Source organism: Leucoraja erinacea, unplaced genomic scaffold (genome assembly GCF_028641065.1).
Source record: "Leucoraja erinacea ecotype New England unplaced genomic scaffold, Leri_hhj_1 Leri_859S, whole genome shotgun sequence".
Classification (NCBI taxonomy): domain Eukaryota; kingdom Metazoa; phylum Chordata; class Chondrichthyes; order Rajiformes; family Rajidae; genus Leucoraja; species Leucoraja erinaceus.
Genome location: NW_026576794.1, coordinates 49,578 through 69,039, shown reverse-complemented (window position 1 = coordinate 69,039; position 19,462 = coordinate 49,578). Strand labels below are relative to the sequence as shown.

Genomic DNA, 19,462 nt, shown 5'->3' with positions numbered 1-19,462 from the left:
CATCCCCATCCCCACCCGCTCCCAGCCCCACCCGCCACCCTCCCCCGCACCCATCCCCCCGCTCCCCAGCCCTCCCGCTCCAAGCCCCACCCGCCCCCATACCACCCGCTCCCAGCCCCACCCGCTCCCAGCCCCACCGCTCCCAGCCCCACCCGCTCCCAGCCCCACCCCCACCCGCACCCATCCCCACCCGCTCCCTCCCAGCTCCCACCCGCACCCATCCCCACCCGCACCCATCCCCACCCGCACCCAGCCCCACCCCCACCCACCGCACCCAGCCCCACCCGCTCCCTCACCCCACCCGCACCCATCCCCACCCGCACCCATCCCCACCCGCACCCAGCCCCACCCGCACCCATCCCCACCCGCTCCCATCCCCACCCCGCACCCAGCCCCACCCGCCCCATCCCCACCCGCTCCCAGCCCCACCCGCACCCATCCCCACCCGCCCCCCAGCCCCACCCACCCCCTTCCCCAGCCCCGCACACACACCCAGCCCCACACCCACACACACACCCACCCCCACACCCACACACACACCCAGTCCCCACACCCACACACACACCCAGCCCCACACACACCCAGCCCCACACACACACCCAGCCCCACACACACCCAGCCCCACACACACACCCAGCCCCACACACACACACCCAGCCCCACACACACCCAGCCCCACACCCACACACACACCCAGCCCCACACACACCCAGCCCCACACACACACCCAGCCCCACACACACACCCAGCCCCACACACACACCCAGCCCCACACACACACCCAGCCCCACACACACCCAGCCCCACACACACACCCAGCACACCCCCACACACACACCCAGCCCCCACACACACACCCAGCCCCACAAACCCACACCCCCTCTCCCGGCATCGCCCGCTCCCAGCCCGCTCACACACACACCCATTCTCCAGCCCCACCCTCCCCCATCCCCACCCGCTCCCAGCCCGCACACACCCTCTCCCTCCCCCACACTCTCTCTCTCTCCGCCAGCCAGTGTCGTGGGTCGACCCCGTCGTGTGCCCCCCCCCCATCCCACACTTACATCCCACTCCTCCAACGATCAACACCTGGTCTGAGCCGCCGTGAGCCATGGCTCTCTCCGTCGTCTCCACAACATGGCGAACACTGTCTCCTGCAACCGCAGGGTCAGTCCGTCAGTGCCGCACCGTCCCCAGAGTCACCGCCACCGTCCCCAGAGTCACCCCCACCGTCCCCACCACCACCGTCCCCAGAGTCACCCCCACCGTCCCCCCCCCCCCACCGTCCCCACCCCCACCGTCCCCGTCCCCACCGTCCCCACCCCCCACCGTCCCCACCCCCCACCGTCCCCGTCCCCACCCCCACCGTCCCCACCGTCCCCGTCCCGAGTCACCGCCACCGTCCCCGTCCCCACCGTCACCGTCCCCACCCCCACCGTCCCCACCCCCACCGTCCCCACCCCCACCCCCCACCGTCCCCGTCCCCACCGTCCCCACCCCCACCGTCCCCGTCCCCACCCCCACCCCCCACCGTCCCCACCCCCACCGTCCCCCGTCCCCACCGTCCCCACCCCCACCGTCCCCGTCCCCAGAGTCACCGCCACCGTCCCCACCCCCCACCGTCACCGTCCCCACCCCCACCGCCACCGTCCCCACCCCCCACCGTCCCCACCCCCACCGTCCCTGTCCCACACCCCCACCGTCCCCACCCCCACCGTCCCCGTCCCCAGAGTCACCGCCACCGTCCCCACCGTCACCGTCCCCCACCGTCACCGTCCCCCACCCCCACCGTCCCCACCCCCACCGTCCCCACCCCCACCGTCCCCGTCCCCAGAGTCACCGCCCACCGTCCCCACCGTCACCGTCCCCACCGTCACCGTCCCCACCCCCACCGTCCCCACCCCCACCGTCCCCACCCCCACCGTCCCCGTCCCCACCCCCACCGTCCCCACCCCCCACCGTCCCCGTCCCCGCCCCCACCCGTCCCCGTCCCCCCCGTCCCCCCACCCCCACCGTCCCCCCACCACCACCGTCCCCACCACCACCGTCCCCACCCCCACCGTCCCCACCACCACCGTCCCCCCCCCCACCGTCCCCAGAGTCACCGTCCCATCGTCACCGACCCCACAATAGACAATAGGTGCAGGAGGAGGCCATTCGGCCCTTCGAGCCAGCACCGCCATTGAATGTGATCATGGCTGATCATCCCCAATCAGTACCCCGTTCTTGCCTTCTCCCCATTTCCCTGACTCCGCTATCTTTAAGAGCCCTATCTAGCTCTCTCTTGAAAGCATCCAGAGAACCGGCCTCCACCGCCCTCTGAGGCAGAGAATTCCACAGACTCACAACTCTCTGGGTGAAAATGTGTTTCCTCGTCTCCGTTCTAAATGGCCGACCCCTTATTCTTAAACTGTGGCCCCTGGTTCTGGACTCCCCCAACATCAGGAACATGTTTCCTGCCTCTAGCGTGTCCAAGCCCTTAACAATCTTATATGTTTCAATAAGATCCCCTCTCATCCTTCTAAACTCCAGAGTGTACAAGCCCAGCTGCTCCATTCTCTCAACATATGACAGTCCCGCCATCCCGGGAATTAACCTGGTGAACCTACGCTGCGCTCCCTCAATAGCAAGAATGTTCTTCCTCAAATTAAGGGACCAAAACTGCACACAATACTCCAGGTGTGGTCTCACTAGGGCTCTGTACAACTGCAGAAGGACCTCTTTGCTCCTCTACTCGACTCCTCTTGTTATAAAGGCCAACATGCCATTCGCTTTCTTCACTGCCTGCTGTACCTGCATGCTTACTTTCATTGACTGATGAACAAGGACCCCCAGATCCCGTTGTACTTCCCCTTTTCCCAACTTGACGCCATTTAGATAGTAATGTGCCTTCCTGTTTTTGCTACCAAAATGGATATCCTCACATTTATCCACATTAAACTGCATCTGCCATGCATCTGCCCACTTCCCCAACCTGTCCAAGTCACCCTGCATTCTCACAGCATCCTCCTCACAGTTCACACTGCCACCCAGCTTTGTGTCATCTGCAAATTTGCTAATATTACTTTGAATCCCTTCATCCTAATCATTGATGTATATTGTACATAGCTGCGGTCCCCGCAACAAGCCTTGCGGTACCCCACTAGTCACTGCTGGTCCCCGCACCGAGCCTTGCGGGTCCCAGCACCGGGCCTTGCGGTACCCCACTAGTCACTGCTGGTCCCAGCACCGAGCCTTGCGGTACCCCACTAGTTACTGCTGATCCCAGCACCGAGCCTTGCGGTACCCCACTAGTCACTGCTGGTCCCAGCACCGGGCCTTGCGGTACCCCACTAGTCACTGCTGGTGCCATTCTGAAAGGGACCCGTTAATCCCGACTCTTTGTTTCCTGTCTGCCAACCACTTCTATATCCATGTCAGCACTCTACCCCCAATACCATGTGCCCTAATTTTGCCCACTAATCCCCTATGTGGGACATCAAATGCTTTCTGAAAGTCCAGGTACACTACATCCACTGGCTCTCCATTGTCCATTTTCCTAGTTACATCCTCAAAACATTCCAGAAGATTAGTCAAGCATGATTCCCCTTCGTAAATCCATGCTGACTCGGACCGATCCTGTTACTGCTATCCAAATGTGCGGCTATCTCATCTTTTATAATTGACTCCAGCATCTTCCCCACCACCGATGTCAGGCTAACTGGTCTATAATTCCCAGTTTTCTCTCCCGCCTTTCTTAGAAAGTGGGATATCATTAGCTACCCTCCAATCCACAGGAACTGATCCTGAGTCTATAGAACATTGGAAAATAATCACCAATGCATCCACGATTTCTAGAGCCACTTCCTGAAGTACCCTGGGATGCAGACCATCAGGCCCTGGGGATTTATCAGCCTTTAGTCCCATCAGTCTATCCAACACCATTTCCTGCGTAATGTGGATTTCCTTCAGTTCCTCCGTCACCCCAGATCCTCTGGCCACTAGTACATCAGGAAGATTGTTTGTGTCCTCCTTAGTGAAGACAGATCCAAAGTACCTGTTCACCCCACTGCCATTTCCTTGTTCCCCAGAATAAATTCACCTTTTTCGGTCTTCAAGGGTTCAACTTTGGTTTTAACTATTTTTTTCCTCTTCACATACCTAAAGAAGCTTTTACTATCCTGCTTTATATTCTTGGCTAGCTTACCCTCGTACCTCATCTTTTCTCCCCGTATTGTCTTTTTGGTTATCTTCTGTTGTTCTTTAAACATTACCCAATTTAAACATTGTCCCCAGTCCCCCAGTGCCAGGTAGTGAAGAACCAGATGACGTGTTCTCTGGTGCGGGGGGAGCCGAGGGGCAACGATATTTAGCTTTAGAGGAATAAAGGTTTCACATGTGCTCAGAGCTGCTGTGGATTTGGAAGCAACAGCAGGAGAAGATAAGCAAGAGAAAACATTGATTGGCTCTAGCCCAAGTGGGAGGAGAGTTAGAAGTGAGTCAGAGGGGTGAAAACAGTTGAAAACTGAGGAATTTGGTTTGTAAATTGGTAAGTTAGGCAATTTATCAGTCAACATAAGCACAAGACGGCTATTAGGGAGCGGCAGTGTGCCTGTGAGTAAAGTGTGAGTCTTTGGCTCGAGAGTCTTCGGAGAGGAGACCACGCAAAACGCTGGAGAGGGAGAGACGAAAGAAGGAGATGTCAGGCAAGCTGATTCAGTGCGATGCTTGCAGTATGTGGGAGGTCAAGGACACCGCTGGTGCCTCTGGCTGCTACAAATGTGAAAAATGCATCCAGGTAGAACTCCTGAAGGGCCGTGTTGGGGAACTGGAGAAGCAAGTGGATGACCTCAGGTTCGTCCGAGAAACGGAGTCGTTCCTCGACAAGTCCTACAGTAAGATTGTTACACCTAAGGTACTAGAAGAGAGAAGGTGGGAGACGGTGAGAAAGGGAGGGAAGCATGGAATGCCAACGTCCCCGGGTGGTGTACCTCTTGTAAACAGGTTCACCCGCTTAGAAGCTGTTGGGACAGAAGACGTGAGCGGCGGACTGGCTTGCGATGCGAATAGGGCTGTTGAGCCAAAACCAAAAAGGCCAAAGTCAGGCAAGGCCATTGTAGTGGGAGACTCCATTGTGAGAGGTACGGACAGGGGTTTCTGCGGCAACAGACGGGATGCGAGGATGGTGTGCTGCCTTCCCGGTGTCAGGATCCAGGATGTCACGGACAGAGTGCAGAAAATCCTCAAGGGCGAAGGTGAACATCCGGAAGTGGTAGTGCATGTCGGCACAAACGATGTCGGAAAGAAGGGGATGAATATTCTGCAACGTGACTTTAGAGAGCTCGGAAAAATGTTGAAAAGCAGGACCTCCAGGGTTGTTATCTCCGGTTTGCTTCCAGTTCCTCGTGCTGGCGAGAGCAAGAACAGGGAGATACGGGACCTGAACGTGTGGCTGAGGAACTGGTGCACGGGGCAGGGATTTAGATTCTTAGATCACTGGGATCTGTTTTGTAGTAAGGGGGAACTGTACAAAAGGGACGGATTGCATCTTAACAGGTGTGGGACCAGCATTCTGGCAGGCAGGTTTGCCACTGCTACACGGGTGGTTTTAAACTGAATAAGGGGGGGTGGGGTGTCGAATGGGATAGTGGAGGATGGAGTTGAAGGGAAAGGGTTTCTTAAATGTGTGAGCGTAGAGACCGAGGGGTGTAAAATGAGGGTAGAAGCAATAGGTAGCAAGGTGAAAAGTAAAAGTGGCAGGCAGACAAAACCCGGGCAAAAATCAAAAAGGGCCACTTTTCACCATAATTGTATAAGGGGTAAGAGTGTTGTAAAAACAAGCCTGAAGGCTTTGTGTCTCAATGCAAGGAACATTCGTAATAAGGTGGATGAGTTGAATGTGCAGATAGCTATTAATGACTATGATATAATTGGGATCACGGAGACATGGCTCCAGGGTGACCAAGGCTGGGAGCTGAACATCCAGGGATATTCAATATTCAGGATGGATAGACAGAAAGGAAAAGGAGGTGGGGATAGCGTTACTGGTTAGAGAGGAGATTAACGCAATAGAAAGGAAGGACATTAGCTTGGAGGATGTGGAATCGATATGGGTAGAGCTGCAAAACACTAAGGGGCAGAAAACGCTAGTGGGAGTTGTGTACAGGCCACCTAACAGTAGTAGTGGAGTTGGGGATGGCATCAAACAGGAAATCAGAAATGCGTGCAACAAAGGTAAAACAGTTATAATGGGTGACTTCAATCTACATATAGATTGGGTGAATCAAATTGGCAGGGCTGCTGAGGAAGAGGATTTCTTTGGAATGTATGCGGGAGAGCAGGCTATTCTAGACTGGGTATTGAGTAATCAGGAAGGATTAGTTAGCAGTCTTGTTGTGCGTGGCCCCTTGGGCAAGAGTGACCATAATATGGCTGAGTTCTTCATTAGGATGGAGAGTGACATTGTTAATTCAGAAACAAGGGTCCTGAACTTAAAGAAACGTAACTTTGAGGGTATGAGACGTGAATTGGCCAAGATTGACTGGCAATTAATTCTTAATGGGTTGACGGTGGATATGCAATGGAAGACATTTAAACACTGCATGGATGAACTACAACAATTGTTCAGCCCAGTTTGGCAAAAAAATAAATCAGGGAAGGTAGTACATCCGTGGATAACAAGGGAAATCAGGGATAGTATCAAAATAAAAGATGAAGCATACAAATTAGCCAGAAAAAGCAGCCTACCAGAGGACTGGGAGAAATTCAGAGACCAGCAGAGGAGGACAAAGGGCTTAATTAGGAAAGGGAAAATAGATTATGAAAGAAAACTGGCAGGGAACATAAAAACTGACTGCAAAAGTTTTTATAGATATGTGAAGAGAAAAAGATTAGTTAATACAAATGTAGGTCCTTTGCAGTCAGAAACAGGTGAATTGATCATGGGGAACAAGGACATGGCAGACCAATTGAATAACTACTTTGGTTCTGTCTTCACTAAGGAAGACATAAATAATTTGCCGGAAATAGCAGGGGACCGGGGGTCAAATGAGATGGAGGAACTGAGTGAAATCCAGGTTAGTCGGGAAGTGGTGTTAGGTAAATTGAATGGATTAAAGGCCGATAAATCCCCAGGACAGATAGGCTGCATCCCAGAGTACTTAAGGAAGTAGCTCCAGAAATAGTGGATGCATTAGTGATAATTTTTCAAAACTCTTTAGATTCTGGAGTAATTCCTGAGGATTGGAGGGTAGCAAACGTAACCCCACTTTTTAAAAAGGGAGGGAGAGAGAAAACGGGGAATTACAGACCAGTTAGTCTAACATCAGTAGTGGGGAAACTGCTAGAATCAGTTGTTAAAGATGATAGCAGCACATTTGGAAAGTGGTGAAATCATTGGACAAAGTCAGCATGGATTTACAGATTCAGATTCAGATTCAATTTTAATTGTCATTGTCAGTGTACAGTACAGAGACAACGAAATGCATTAAGACAACGAAATTTACGAAAATTACGAAAGGTAAATCATGTCTGACGACGAATCTTATAGAATTTTTTCGAGGATGTAACTAGTAGAGTGGATAAGGGAGAACCAGTGGATGTGTTATATCTGGACTTTCAGAAGGCTTTCGACAAGGTCCCACATAAGAGATTAGTATACAAACTTAAAGCACACGGCATTGGGGGTTCAGTATTGATGTGGATAGAGAACTGGCTGGCAGACAGGAAGCAAAGAGTAGGAGTAAATGGGTCCTTTTCACAATGGCAGGCAGTGACTAGTGGGGTACCGCAAGGCTCAGTGCTGGGACCCCAGCTATTTACTATATATATTAATGATTTGGACGAGGGAATTGAATGCAACATCTCCAAGTTTGCGGATGACACGAAGCTGGGGACAGTGTTGTTAGCTGTGAGGAGGATGCTAGGAGACTGCAAGGTGACTTGGATAGGCTGGGTGAGTGGGCAAATTGCTGGCAGATGCAATATAATGTGGATAAATGTGAGGTTATCCACTTTGGTGGCAAAAACAGGAAAGTAAATTATTATCTGAATGGTGGCCGATTAGGAAAGGGGGAGATGCAACGAGACCTGGGTGTCATGGTACACCAGTCATTAAAAGTAGGCATGCAGGTGCAGCAGGCAGTGAAGAAGGTGAATGGTATGTTAGCATTCATAGCAAAAGGATTTGAGTATAGGAGCAGGGAGGTTCTACTGCAGTTGTACAGGGTCTTGGTGAGACCACACCTGGAGTATAGCGTACAGTTTTGGTCTCCTAATCTGAGGAAAGACATTCTTGCTGTAGAGGGAGTGCAGAGAAGGTTCACCAGACTGATTCCTGGGATGTCAGGACTTTCATATGAAGAAAGACTGGATAGACTCGGTTTGTACTCGCTAGAATTTAGAAGATTGAGGGGGGAATCTTATAGAAACTTACAAAATTCTTAAGGGGTTGGACAGGCTAGATGCAGGAAGATTGTTCCTGATGTTGGGGAAGTCCAGAAAAATGGGTCACAATTTCAGGATAAGAGGGAAATCTTTTAGGACCGAGATGAGAAAAACATTTTTCACACAGAGAGTGGTAAATCTGTGGAATTCTCTCCCACAGAAGATTCACAGGAGGCCAGTTCATTGGCTATATTTAAGAGGGAGTTAGATGTGGCCCTTGTGGCTAAAGGGATCAGGGGGTATGGAGAGAAGGCAGGTACAGGATACTGAGTTAGATGATCAGCCATGATCATATTGAATTGCGGTGCTGGCTTGAAGGGCCGAATGGCCTACTCCTGCACCTATTTTCTATGTTTCTATGTTTCTAAACAAAGAGATAAGAATGGAGTGGGGGAGTACCTTTCACAGCGTGAGGGGAGTCTGGCCGGGGGTAAAGTTGTGGGGAGGGCAGGAGCGTTGAGAAGGATCGGCCGGGGATCATCCAGCTCAAGAACGGGTCAGCGGGCCATGGATAACAGGACAGCGGGCGGTGGAGCTTACTCCATAGGTCAGGACAAGTAACCTCAATTGTTCCTTTGTTCACGCTGACACAGGAGTAAGCTCCACTGCCCGCTGTGATGTTATCCATCCCCACTGACCCACTCCGCTCTATGATCTTTGCTCTTGAGCAGGTCCCCTCACTGTTCAGACGGAGACCACTGCCAGATGTGAGCGTGCCGGCAGAAGGCACTGAGATGGCAGTCGGTTCCACTGTCCAGTGATGGAGGCCGCTCGTAGCCACTCGAGCTGCTTCCCTCCCCGGCCACAATGCGGTGGCTCCGAGCCCGGATCGCCGCAGCAGCGGTGAGTGAGTGAGTTACTGGCATGAACCCGACCCCTTCCTTCTCAACGCTCCTGCCCTCCCCGCAACTTTACCCCTGGCTAGACTCCCCACACGCTGTGAAAGCCGGTAGGCGCGCGACTCTCATCAGCAGCGGCCTCTGCAACCCGTCCGCGTTTTTATTATTTTTTGTCTATGTTTCTATGTAGTATTTGTTATTTTTTGTTGGGGTGTGTGTGTGTGGGGGTGGGGTGGAAGGAAGGGGGTAACTTTTAAATCTCTCCCTGCACAGGAGACCCGACCTTTTCTTGTCGGGTCTCCGTTGTCGTTGGGGCTGCAACGAGGAGCGGCCTCCAACAGGAGAAGACCGGGGACTCTGGTGCCGACGACTCACCTCACCGTTGCGGAGCTGGCCGAGTCCGGAGCGGTGGTGGAGCGATGCTGCTGCTGCGGCCCGACCTCCGGAGATTCGGAGGCTGCAACTGCGGGTATGGCGGACGGCAGCACCGGGAGCCCGTGGGTCCCTGGAGGGAGACCGCTTTTCAGGGCTCTCGCAACGGCGACTTCTCCCGCCCGAGTCGCGGGGTCGAAGAGCTCCTGGAGCGGGGCCTGACATCACCGCCCCGCGCGGCTTGGAATGGCCGCGGGACTCTGCGAGCGCATGCCGGGGGCTCTAACACCAAGACCCGGTGTGCGACCTCGCACCACCCGGCGTGGCTTTAATGGCCGTGGGACAATCGCCATCGCCAGCCGGGGGCTTTGACTTTGACTCTGACATCGGGGGGGGGGGGAGAGTGCAGTGGAGAGATAAGTTTTTTTTGGCCTTCCATCACAGCAATGTGATGGATGTTTATGTATATTATGTTGTGTCTTGGGTCTATGTGTTTGTAATGTATGGCTGCAGAAACGGCATTTCGTTTGGACCTCAAGGGGTCCAAATGACAATTAAATCTGGAATCTTGAAGGAACTCCCCCGAATTGGTCCCTTGAACTAGTGTTGTCATTCAATAAGATGACAACTGATTCAACTTGTCCCGGTGTGCTCCCGTTTCCCCACCATCTCTCCCCCTGCCCTCACCCTCCACCCCCCACCCATTCAGTCATTCAGAATGGAGGACATTTGGAAGCCGTGGGCAAATTGAATTGTTACTTTCTTTATTTTTATTCTTTAATTTTACGGAGAGGAGAATAATCTGCGCATGCGCGGTTTATGATTGTTTAAAAGCCGACTGACTGCCTACCCTGAGTAATTACTCACGGCCCGCGCCTGCTGGTGCGAGGCGAGTGTCAATGTGGAGAGAGGGCCAGCATGGACTGGCGGAGATGAAGGGCCAGTGTTGGCGGTCAGACACGGGCGGGCTGGGGGAGGCGGGGGGGGGGGGGGGGGGGGGGGGGGGGGTGGTTAGCCCAGGACACAGCTCCAACCTGCAGTGAGTAGCAGAGATCCTCCGCTGTGCAGGTGCCGGCGGCAATCATGGTGTCAGCGGCCTCCTGAAACACAGGGCATGAAACATCACACTTGGTCCCTCCCCCCCCCACCACAACAACCCCCTCTCCCCGTCCTCCACCCCCACATAGCCCCCCCTCCCACCCCCACCCCCACTGACCCCCGTCCCCCACCCCCCCCCACCCCCACCACATACGACCCCCCTCGCCCCCACCCCCACATGACCCCCTCTCCCCCCACCCCCACCCCCACCCCCACCACATACGACCCCCCTCGCCCCCACCCCACATGACCCCCTCCACCCCCACCTGTGGGGGTCACCCACCACATACGACCCCCCGGGCGCCCCCACTCCCACCGGGCCCCCTCTCCCCGTCCTCCACACGGGGAGACAGGGTGTGACGAACAATTAGCAGCAAACGGGGCAGGTGTGGGGTCACGGGGCAGGTGTGTGTGGGGTCACGGGGCAGGTGTGGGGGTCACGGGGCAGGTGTGGGGTCATGGGGCAGGTGTGGGGGTCACGGGGCAGGTGTGGGGTCACGGGGCAGGTGTGGGGTCACGGGGCAGGTGTGGGGTCACAGGGCAGGTGTGGGGGTCACGGGGCAGGTGTGGTGTCACGGGGCAGGTGTGGGGGTCATGGGGCAGGTGTGGGGGGTCACGGGGCAGGTGTGGGGGTCGTGGGGCAGGTGTGAGGGGGTCGCGGTCACGGGGTGTGGGGGTCACGGGCAGGTGTGGGGGGTCACGGGGCAGGTGTGGGGTCACGGGGCAGGTGTGGGGTCACGGGGCAGGTGTGGGGTCACGGGGCAGGTGTGGGGTCACGGGGCAGGTGTGGTGTCACGGGGCAGGTGTGGGGGTCACGGGGCAGGTGTGGGGGGTCACGGGGCAGGTGTGGGGGTCACGGGGCAGTGTGGGGGGTCACGGGGCAGGTGTGGGGTCACGGGGCAGGTGTGGGGTCACGGGGCAGGTGTGGGGCAGGTGGAGGCAGGAGGGGGTCACGGGGCATTGTGGGGCAGGTGTGGGGGTCCACGGGGCAGGTGTGGGGTCACGGGGCAGGTGTGGGGTCACGGGGCAGGTGTGGGGCAGGTGTGAGGCAGGTGGGGGTCACGGGGCAGGTGTGGGGTCACGGGGGGGCAGGTGGTGAGGCAGGTGTGTGGGGTCCCGCAGCAGTCACCTCGATGTGGGGGAGAGGATTCCTGAGAACGAAACGTCCATTCCCTTCACACAGTACGGCAGGTCCACGAATACACGGGGTCTGTGAGGGGACACACAGAGTCAGGGGGGAGACACAGAGAGAGGGGAGAGAGGGAGGGGGAGAGGGGAAGAGTGAGGGGGAGACACAGAGAGGGGAGGAGAGAGAGAGTTAGGGGTTGGGAGGAGAGGGGGTGAGTGAGGGGGAGACACAGAGAGAGCGGGGGGAGAGAGAGGAAGTTAGGGGTTGGATAGTGGGGGGAGTGAGGGGGTGAGTGGGGGAGACAGGGAGAGGGGGCAGAGGGGTTTGGTAGGGGTTTGGGGGGTGAGGGGGTGAGGGGTGGGGGGAGGGATTCACATTTCTCACCGTTTGGCCATCTGCTCGATGTTGTATCCTGGGCTCGGGTCGTTGGAGATCTGGGAGAGACGGGGGGGGGAGGGGAGAGGGGGGGTTACCCACCGAATGTCCCCCAAAACCCGGCCCTCTCTCCACCGTTGGACATTCCCCTGCCCCCCCCCCTGCTCCCCTCCCCACCCTGGTCCCTCCCCACACCTACCCCCCCCCCCCCCCCCCCCCCCCACAGACCCACCCCCCCCCCCACAGACCACCCCAGCCCCAGCTCCCCCCCACGACTCCCCCCCCCCCCGCACCTTCAGCACACGCGGGCGAACCGGTCCAGGCAGTTGCCCACGGCAACGTCGATCGTCTCCCCGAAGATTCGGTAACGGCGGTCGGAGTAAGCGATGACCTGAAACATGAAACGTCACACAGACCCCCTGCATTCCCCCCCTCCCCAACAGTCTCCCCACCCCCCCTCTCCCCCTCCCCCCCCCCCCCCCACCCCCTCCCCCCCTCCCCCCCCTCCCCCTCCCCCCCACCCCCATCTACTCGCCCCCCCCCCCCCCATCTACCCCCCCCCCGCCCCCCTCCCCACAATCACCCACCCCCACGATGACCTGTACCACAGAAGATCACATGGATCCACTGCATCCTCCTCTCCCCAAGTCTCCCCACCCCCATCTACATCACCCCCTCACCCCCCCCCCACCCCCTCCCCTGTCTCCCCCTCAATCCGTCCCTATCTCCCCACCGTCTCACCCATCACCAGCACACGCATGTCCCCAGTCACGGTCCCAGCACACGCGTGTCCCCAGTCACGGTCCCAGCACACGCGTGTCCCCAGTCACGGTCCCAGCACACGCATGTCCCCAGTCACGGTCCCAGCACACGCGTGTCCCCAGTCACGGTCCCAGCACACGCGTGTCCCCAGTCACGGTCCCAGCACACGCTTGTCCCCAGTCACGGTCCCAGCACACGCGTGTCCCAAGTCACGGTCCCAGCACACGCGTGTCCCCAGTCACGGTCCCAGCACACGCGTGTCCCCAGTCACGGTCCCAGCACACGCGTGTGGCAGTACCTGTGTGTTGCCTCCACTGACGTACAGCACAGTGGGGTTGTGTGCCCCGGTGACCATTCGGCCCATCTCGATGTGTCCCACACAGTGGTTCACCTCCCAGCAGCGGCCGGCCCCACAGCTGGGCCAGCGTCCGGGCAACGATCGCCACGGTGACCAGCGGCGCCCCCATACCCGGGCCTGTGGTCACAGAGGAAAGGTCAGGGTCAGGGTCACCACCCCCCAACATACACGGACCCCCCCACACTGGGCCCGCCCGCACACGAATGCACCCACACACACACACAGACACAGACACACACACACAGACACACACACACACACACACCCACACACACACACACACACACACACACACACACACACACACACACACACACACACACACACACACACACACACACACACACACACACACACACACACACACACACACACACACACACACACACACACACACACACACACACACACACAGACCACACAGACACACACACACACCCACACACACACACACACACACACTCCCACACACACACACACACACACACACACACACACACACAGACCACACACACACACACACACACACACCCCTCCCCACACACACACACACACACACACCCCCCCCACCCATACACACACACACACACACACACACCCTCCCCCACACACACACCCACCCCCACACACACTCACACACGCACACACACACACACACACACACAGACCCCCCCCACACACACCCCCCCCACCCCCATACACACACACACACACCCCACCCCCACACCCACACACACACACACACACCCACACACCCCCCCACACACACACACACACTCACCCACACACACACACACCCCCACACACACCCACACACACACACAGACCCCCCCACACACACACACACACCCACACCACACACACACACACACCCACACACACACACACACACACACCCACCCACACACACACACACACACACACACACACACACACACACCCCCCTCCCCACACACACACACACACACACACACACACACACACCCCCCCCCACACCCACACACACACACACAGACCCCCACCACACACACACACACACACCCCCCCCCGTTCCCGTACCCTTGGTGAAGGCGACACAGTCGATGTCCAGTGGGTGTACTGCGGCCAGCTCCAGGGCCTCGCTGGTCAAGTCCAGCACACAGCGGCGGTGATGTCTCGCCGTGTCCCTGGGCAGGAAGCCTGCAGGAGGAGAGGACAAGATGGAGTCTAAACCCGAGCAAGCGGCCGCTGCTGGCCCTGCAATGGACGGGGAAGTCTACACTTAAAGGCAGGACCTGTCATGGCATCAATGTCCCGGGATGGCGGGTCTGTCATATGCTGAGAGAATGCAGCGGCTGTGGGCTTGTACACTCTGGAGTTTAGAAAGATGAGAGGGGATCTTATTGAAACATATAAGATTGTTAAGGGTTTGAACACGCTAGAGGCAGGAAACATGTTCCCGATGTTGGGGGAGTCCAGAACCAGGGGCCACAGTTTAAGAATAAGGGGTCGGCCATTTACAACGTAGATGAGGAAACACTTTTTCACCCAGAGAGTTGTGAGTCTGTGGAATTCTCTGCCTCAGAAGGCGGTGGAGGCCGGTTCTCTGGATGCTTTCAAGAGAGAGCTAGATAGGGCTCTTAAAGATAGCGGAGTCAGGGGATATGGGGAGAAGGCAGGAACGGGGTACTGATTGGGGATGATCAGCCATGATCACATTGAATGGCGGTGCTGGCTGGAAGGGCCGAATGGCCTCCTCCTGCACCTGTTGTCTATTGGTTGGTAGCTTTGGAGAGGGGGCAGAGGAGGATCACCAGATCACAGCCTGGAGAGGGAGGGGGGTCTCCCTGTCCGTCTGCTCCTGGGCCTGGTCAAGATGACCATTCGTGGGTCCAGGCAGCGGGCAGTTAACGGCAGCACCGGGCTGGGCTGCCAGCCCCACGTCCTGGAGCGGGAACATGCACCCTGTGTCCACGGGGACTCTGGAGGCTGAACGTGAACGCTGGTCTCCACGGGAGGTCAAGTGTATTGTTGACAACGTTGGTGTTATATTATGGTTCACCCTGTACCCCAGTTATTATATCCGGATGTGTCAGCCTGTACCCCAGTCCGTTATATCCGGATCCCACCCTGTACCCCAGTCCCGGGTATATCCGGATGAACCCACCTTGCCCGGCCGGTGTGATGTAGGTTCTCCGCGGGTTGGACAACACGATGCCATCCTTCACGATGCCGACACCGATCTTGTTGGCGCTGCCCTCGAACCCAATGACAATGGTCATGGTGACTGGCAGCCTGGAGTTTAGTCGTGGTCTCTACAGAAAGATTGAAGGCCTGGCTGCAGCAGAGGGTCTGTAAACACAGAAATCCACATCACATCACCATCAAACTGAGAAACTCATGTATCTGCTGGAGAAACTCAGCGGTTGAGGCAGCATCTTTGGAGCGAAGGAATAGGTGAAGTTTCAGGTCGAGACCCGAAACGTTGCCTATTTCCTTCGCTCCATAGATGCTGCCTCACCCGCTGAGTTTTTCCAGCATCTGCCGTTCTTTCTTAAACACGTGTGTTCAATACACAACAAGGTTAATGTCAAATGAAGCAAAGGCACACAGCCCCAGTCCAACACTGCGGAGTTTGCAGCTTCCTTGGGGTCTTTCTTGAGTTCAAGAGCCTGATGGTTGTTGGGAAGTAGCTGTTGAAGATAGCGGAGTCAGTGGATATGGGGAGATGGCGGTGCTGGCTCGAAGGGCCGAATGGCCTACTCCTGCACCTAATGTCTATATGACTGTAACCATGAACACCACCAGTGTGAACACGCGCGTCCTGGACACTACCCGTGTGTACACGCGTGTCCTAGACACTACCCGTGTGTATACGCGTGTCCTGGGCTGTGAACATGACTCCTGGCAACATGAAAGACGAGAGCAAGAGTCAGTCCCCCCCCCCCCCCCCCCCCCCCCCCCCCCCCCCCCATTGAATGGCAGACCAGGCAAACGGTCCTCCTGCCCAACTTGCCCATGCCAGCCCAGATGCTGATCTAAGCCAGCCCACCTCTGCCCCCCCCCCACCCCTCACCTTACACTTGTGCCCTGGAATCCCAGACTGCCCAACCCTGGGGAAGTGACGATGTGATGATCTGCCTCTTATATAAACCTCTGTAAGATCACCCCCTCAGCCCCACACGCTCCAGTGAGAATGAACCCAACTTGTCCAATGTCTGTGGTTTAGCACAGCCCTGCACTCCATGCAAAATCTACACTCTCTCTCTTACCTCCATATCCTTCCTGACCTGCGGCGCCCAAAACTATACACAATACTGCAGGCAGCACCTCAGGTGATGCCCCCCCCCCACCACCACACCCCGAAGGTGACCATCCTCCCCCTCCCACCTGTGGTTCAAGGTCCCTCTGTCTCCCTCCATTCACTCTGCAGTCTTCATAGTCAAAAATAACTCTCAACACAAAGTGGAAACAGGCCCTTCGGCCCCACCTGCCTACCCCATCTACACTAGTCCCACTTACCCGCGCTTGGCCCATATCCCTTCACACCTGTCCCATCCATGTACCTGTCCAAGTGTCTCTTAAAGGTTGGGATAGTCCCAGCCTCAACTACCTCCTCCTCCGGCAGCTCGTTCCATACACATTCACAACTCTCTGGGTGAAAAAGTGTTTCCTCGTCTCCGTTCTAAATGGCCGACCCCTTTAATCTTAAACTGTGGCCCCTGGTTCTGGACTCCCCCAACATCGGGAACATGTTTCCTGCCTCTAGTGTGTCCAAGCCCTTAATAATCTTATATGTTTCAATGAGATTCCCTCTCATCCTTCTAAACTCCAGGGTGTACAAGCATTCTCTGCCTCAGAGGGCGGTGGAGGCCGGTTCTCTGGATACTTTCAAGAGAGAGCTAGATAGGGCTCTTAAAGATAGCGGAGTCAGGGGATATGGGGAGAAGGCAGGAACGGGGTACTGATTGTGGATGATCAGCCATGATCACATTGAATGGCGGTGCTGGCTGGATGGGCCGAATGGCCTACTCCTGCACCTGTTGTGTATGTTTCTGATGATATTAGACACATCTATGAGATTTCCCCTCAACCTCCTGCGCTGCATGGAATAGACCCAGCCTCTCATTGTCCAATGGAGCAGGGAGGTTCTACTGCAGTTGTACAGGGTCTTGGTGAGACCACACCTGGAGTATTGCGTACAGTTTTGGTCTCCAAATCTGAGGAAGGACATTATTGCCATAGAGGGAGTGCAGAGACGGTTCACCAGACTGATTCCTGGGATGTCAGGACTGTCTTATGAAGAAAGACTGGGTAGACTTGGTTTATACTCTCTAGAATTTAGGGGAATGAGAGGGGATCTTATAGAAACGTACAAAATTCTTAAGGAGTTGGACAGGCCAGAAGCAGGGAGATTGCTCCCGATGGTGGGGAAGGACCGGACAAATCCAGGACAGCTTAAGGATAAGGGGGAAATCCTTTAAAAACGAGATGAGAAGAACTTTTTTCACACAGAGAGTGGTGAATCTCTGGAACTCTCTGCCACAGAGGGTAGTCAAGGCCAGTTCATTGGCTATATATAAGAGGGAGTTAGATGTGGCCCTTGTGGCTAAAGGGGATCAGGGGGTATGGAGAGAAGGCAGGAACAGGATACTGAGTTGGATGATCAGCCATGATCATATTGAATGGCGGTGCAGGCTCAAAGGGCCGAATGGCCTACTCCTGCACCTAATTTTTATGTTTCTATGGAGGGAGAGTGATGGAGGGAGAGGGAGGGAAGGGGGAGAGGGAGAGTGAGGGGAGAGAGTGATGGAGGGAGAGGGGGGAGAGGGAGAGGGAAGGGGAGAGAGGGAGAGGGGAAGGGGAGAGAGTGATGGAGGGATAGGGGGAGAGTGATGGAGGGAGAGTGAGGGAAGGGGAGAGGGGAGAGGGAAGGAGGGGAGAGTGATGGAGGGAAGGGGACAGTGAGAGGGAAGGGGGGAGAGTGATGGAGGGAGAGTGAGGGAGGGAGAGGGGGAGAGTGAGGGAAGGGGAGAGAGTGATGGAGGGAGAGGGGGGAGAGGGAGAGGGAAGGGGAGAGAGTGATGGAGGGATGGGGGGGATGTCTAGTCCAGGGAGCCCAGACCAGAGTGTTTTATTGCCGTATGTCCCAGATTAGAAACATAGAAATTAGGTGCAGGAGTAGAGGCCATTCGGCCCTTCGAGCCTGCACCGCCATTCAATATGATCATGGCTGATCATCCAACTCAGTATCCCGTACCTGCCTTCTCTCCATACCCCCTGATCCCTTTAGCCACAAGGGCCACATCTAACTCCCTCTTAAATATAGCCAATGAACTGGCCTCAACTACCCTCTGTGGCAGAGAGTTCCACAGATTCACCACTCTCTGTGTGTGAAAAAAGTTCTTCTCATCTCGGTTTTAAAGGATTTCCCCCTTATCCTTAAGCTGTGACCCCTTGTCCTGGACTTCCCCAACATCGGGAACAATCTTCCTGCATCTAGCCTGTCCAACCCCTTAAGAATTTTGTAAGTTTCTATAAGATCCCCCCTCAATCTCCTAAATTCTAGCGAGTACAAGCCGAGTCTATCCAGTCTTTCTTCATCTGAAAGTCCTGACATCCCAGGAATCAGTCTGGTGAACCTTCTCTGCACTCCCTCTATGGCAAGAATGTCCTTCCTCAGATTTGGAGACCAAAACTATACGCAATACTCCAGGTGTGGTCTCACCAAGACCCTGTACAACTGCAGTAGAACCTCCCTGCTCCTAGACTCAAATCCTTTTGCTCCATCACTCTCCCCCTCCCCTTCCCTCCCTCTCCCTCCCTCACTCTCCCTCCATCACTCTCCCCCCTTCCCTCACTCTCCCCCCTTCCCTCACTCACCCACTCGCCGTCTCCCACCGTCAAGTTCCGTTCCCGCCTCCCTCCCTCCCTCCGTCCTCAGGCGGCGATCCCGGGACCGATCCGGTGGGGGGCGCTGTGCGTGGAGGTCAGTGCCGGGTGTAGTACCGCTCCCAGCCGTGGAGGGGCGCTGTGCGTGGAGGTCCGTGCCGGGTGTAGTACCGCTCCCAGCCATGGAGGGGCGCTGTGCGTGGAGGTCCGTGCCGGGTGTAGTACCGCTCCCAG

At 56.4% G+C, this 19,462-nt stretch overlaps 1 protein-coding gene across 1 annotated transcript; it reads right to left on the bottom strand.

The window, feature by feature from the left end:
- Positions 1-1,064: 1,064 nt before the first annotated feature.
- On the bottom strand, positions 1,065-19,302 carry osgep (O-sialoglycoprotein endopeptidase; the record flags this gene model as incomplete). The annotated part of the gene is given in 11 exon segments (XM_055631674.1): positions 1,065-1,136; positions 1,139-1,154; positions 10,670-10,740; positions 11,870-11,943; positions 12,247-12,310; positions 12,535-12,628; positions 13,298-13,390; positions 13,392-13,474; positions 14,417-14,536; positions 15,504-15,688; positions 19,220-19,302. Coding segments are annotated over 10 exon segments (802 nt in total), but the record flags the coding sequence as incomplete, so codon positions are not given.
- Positions 19,303-19,462: the final 160 nt, after the last annotated feature.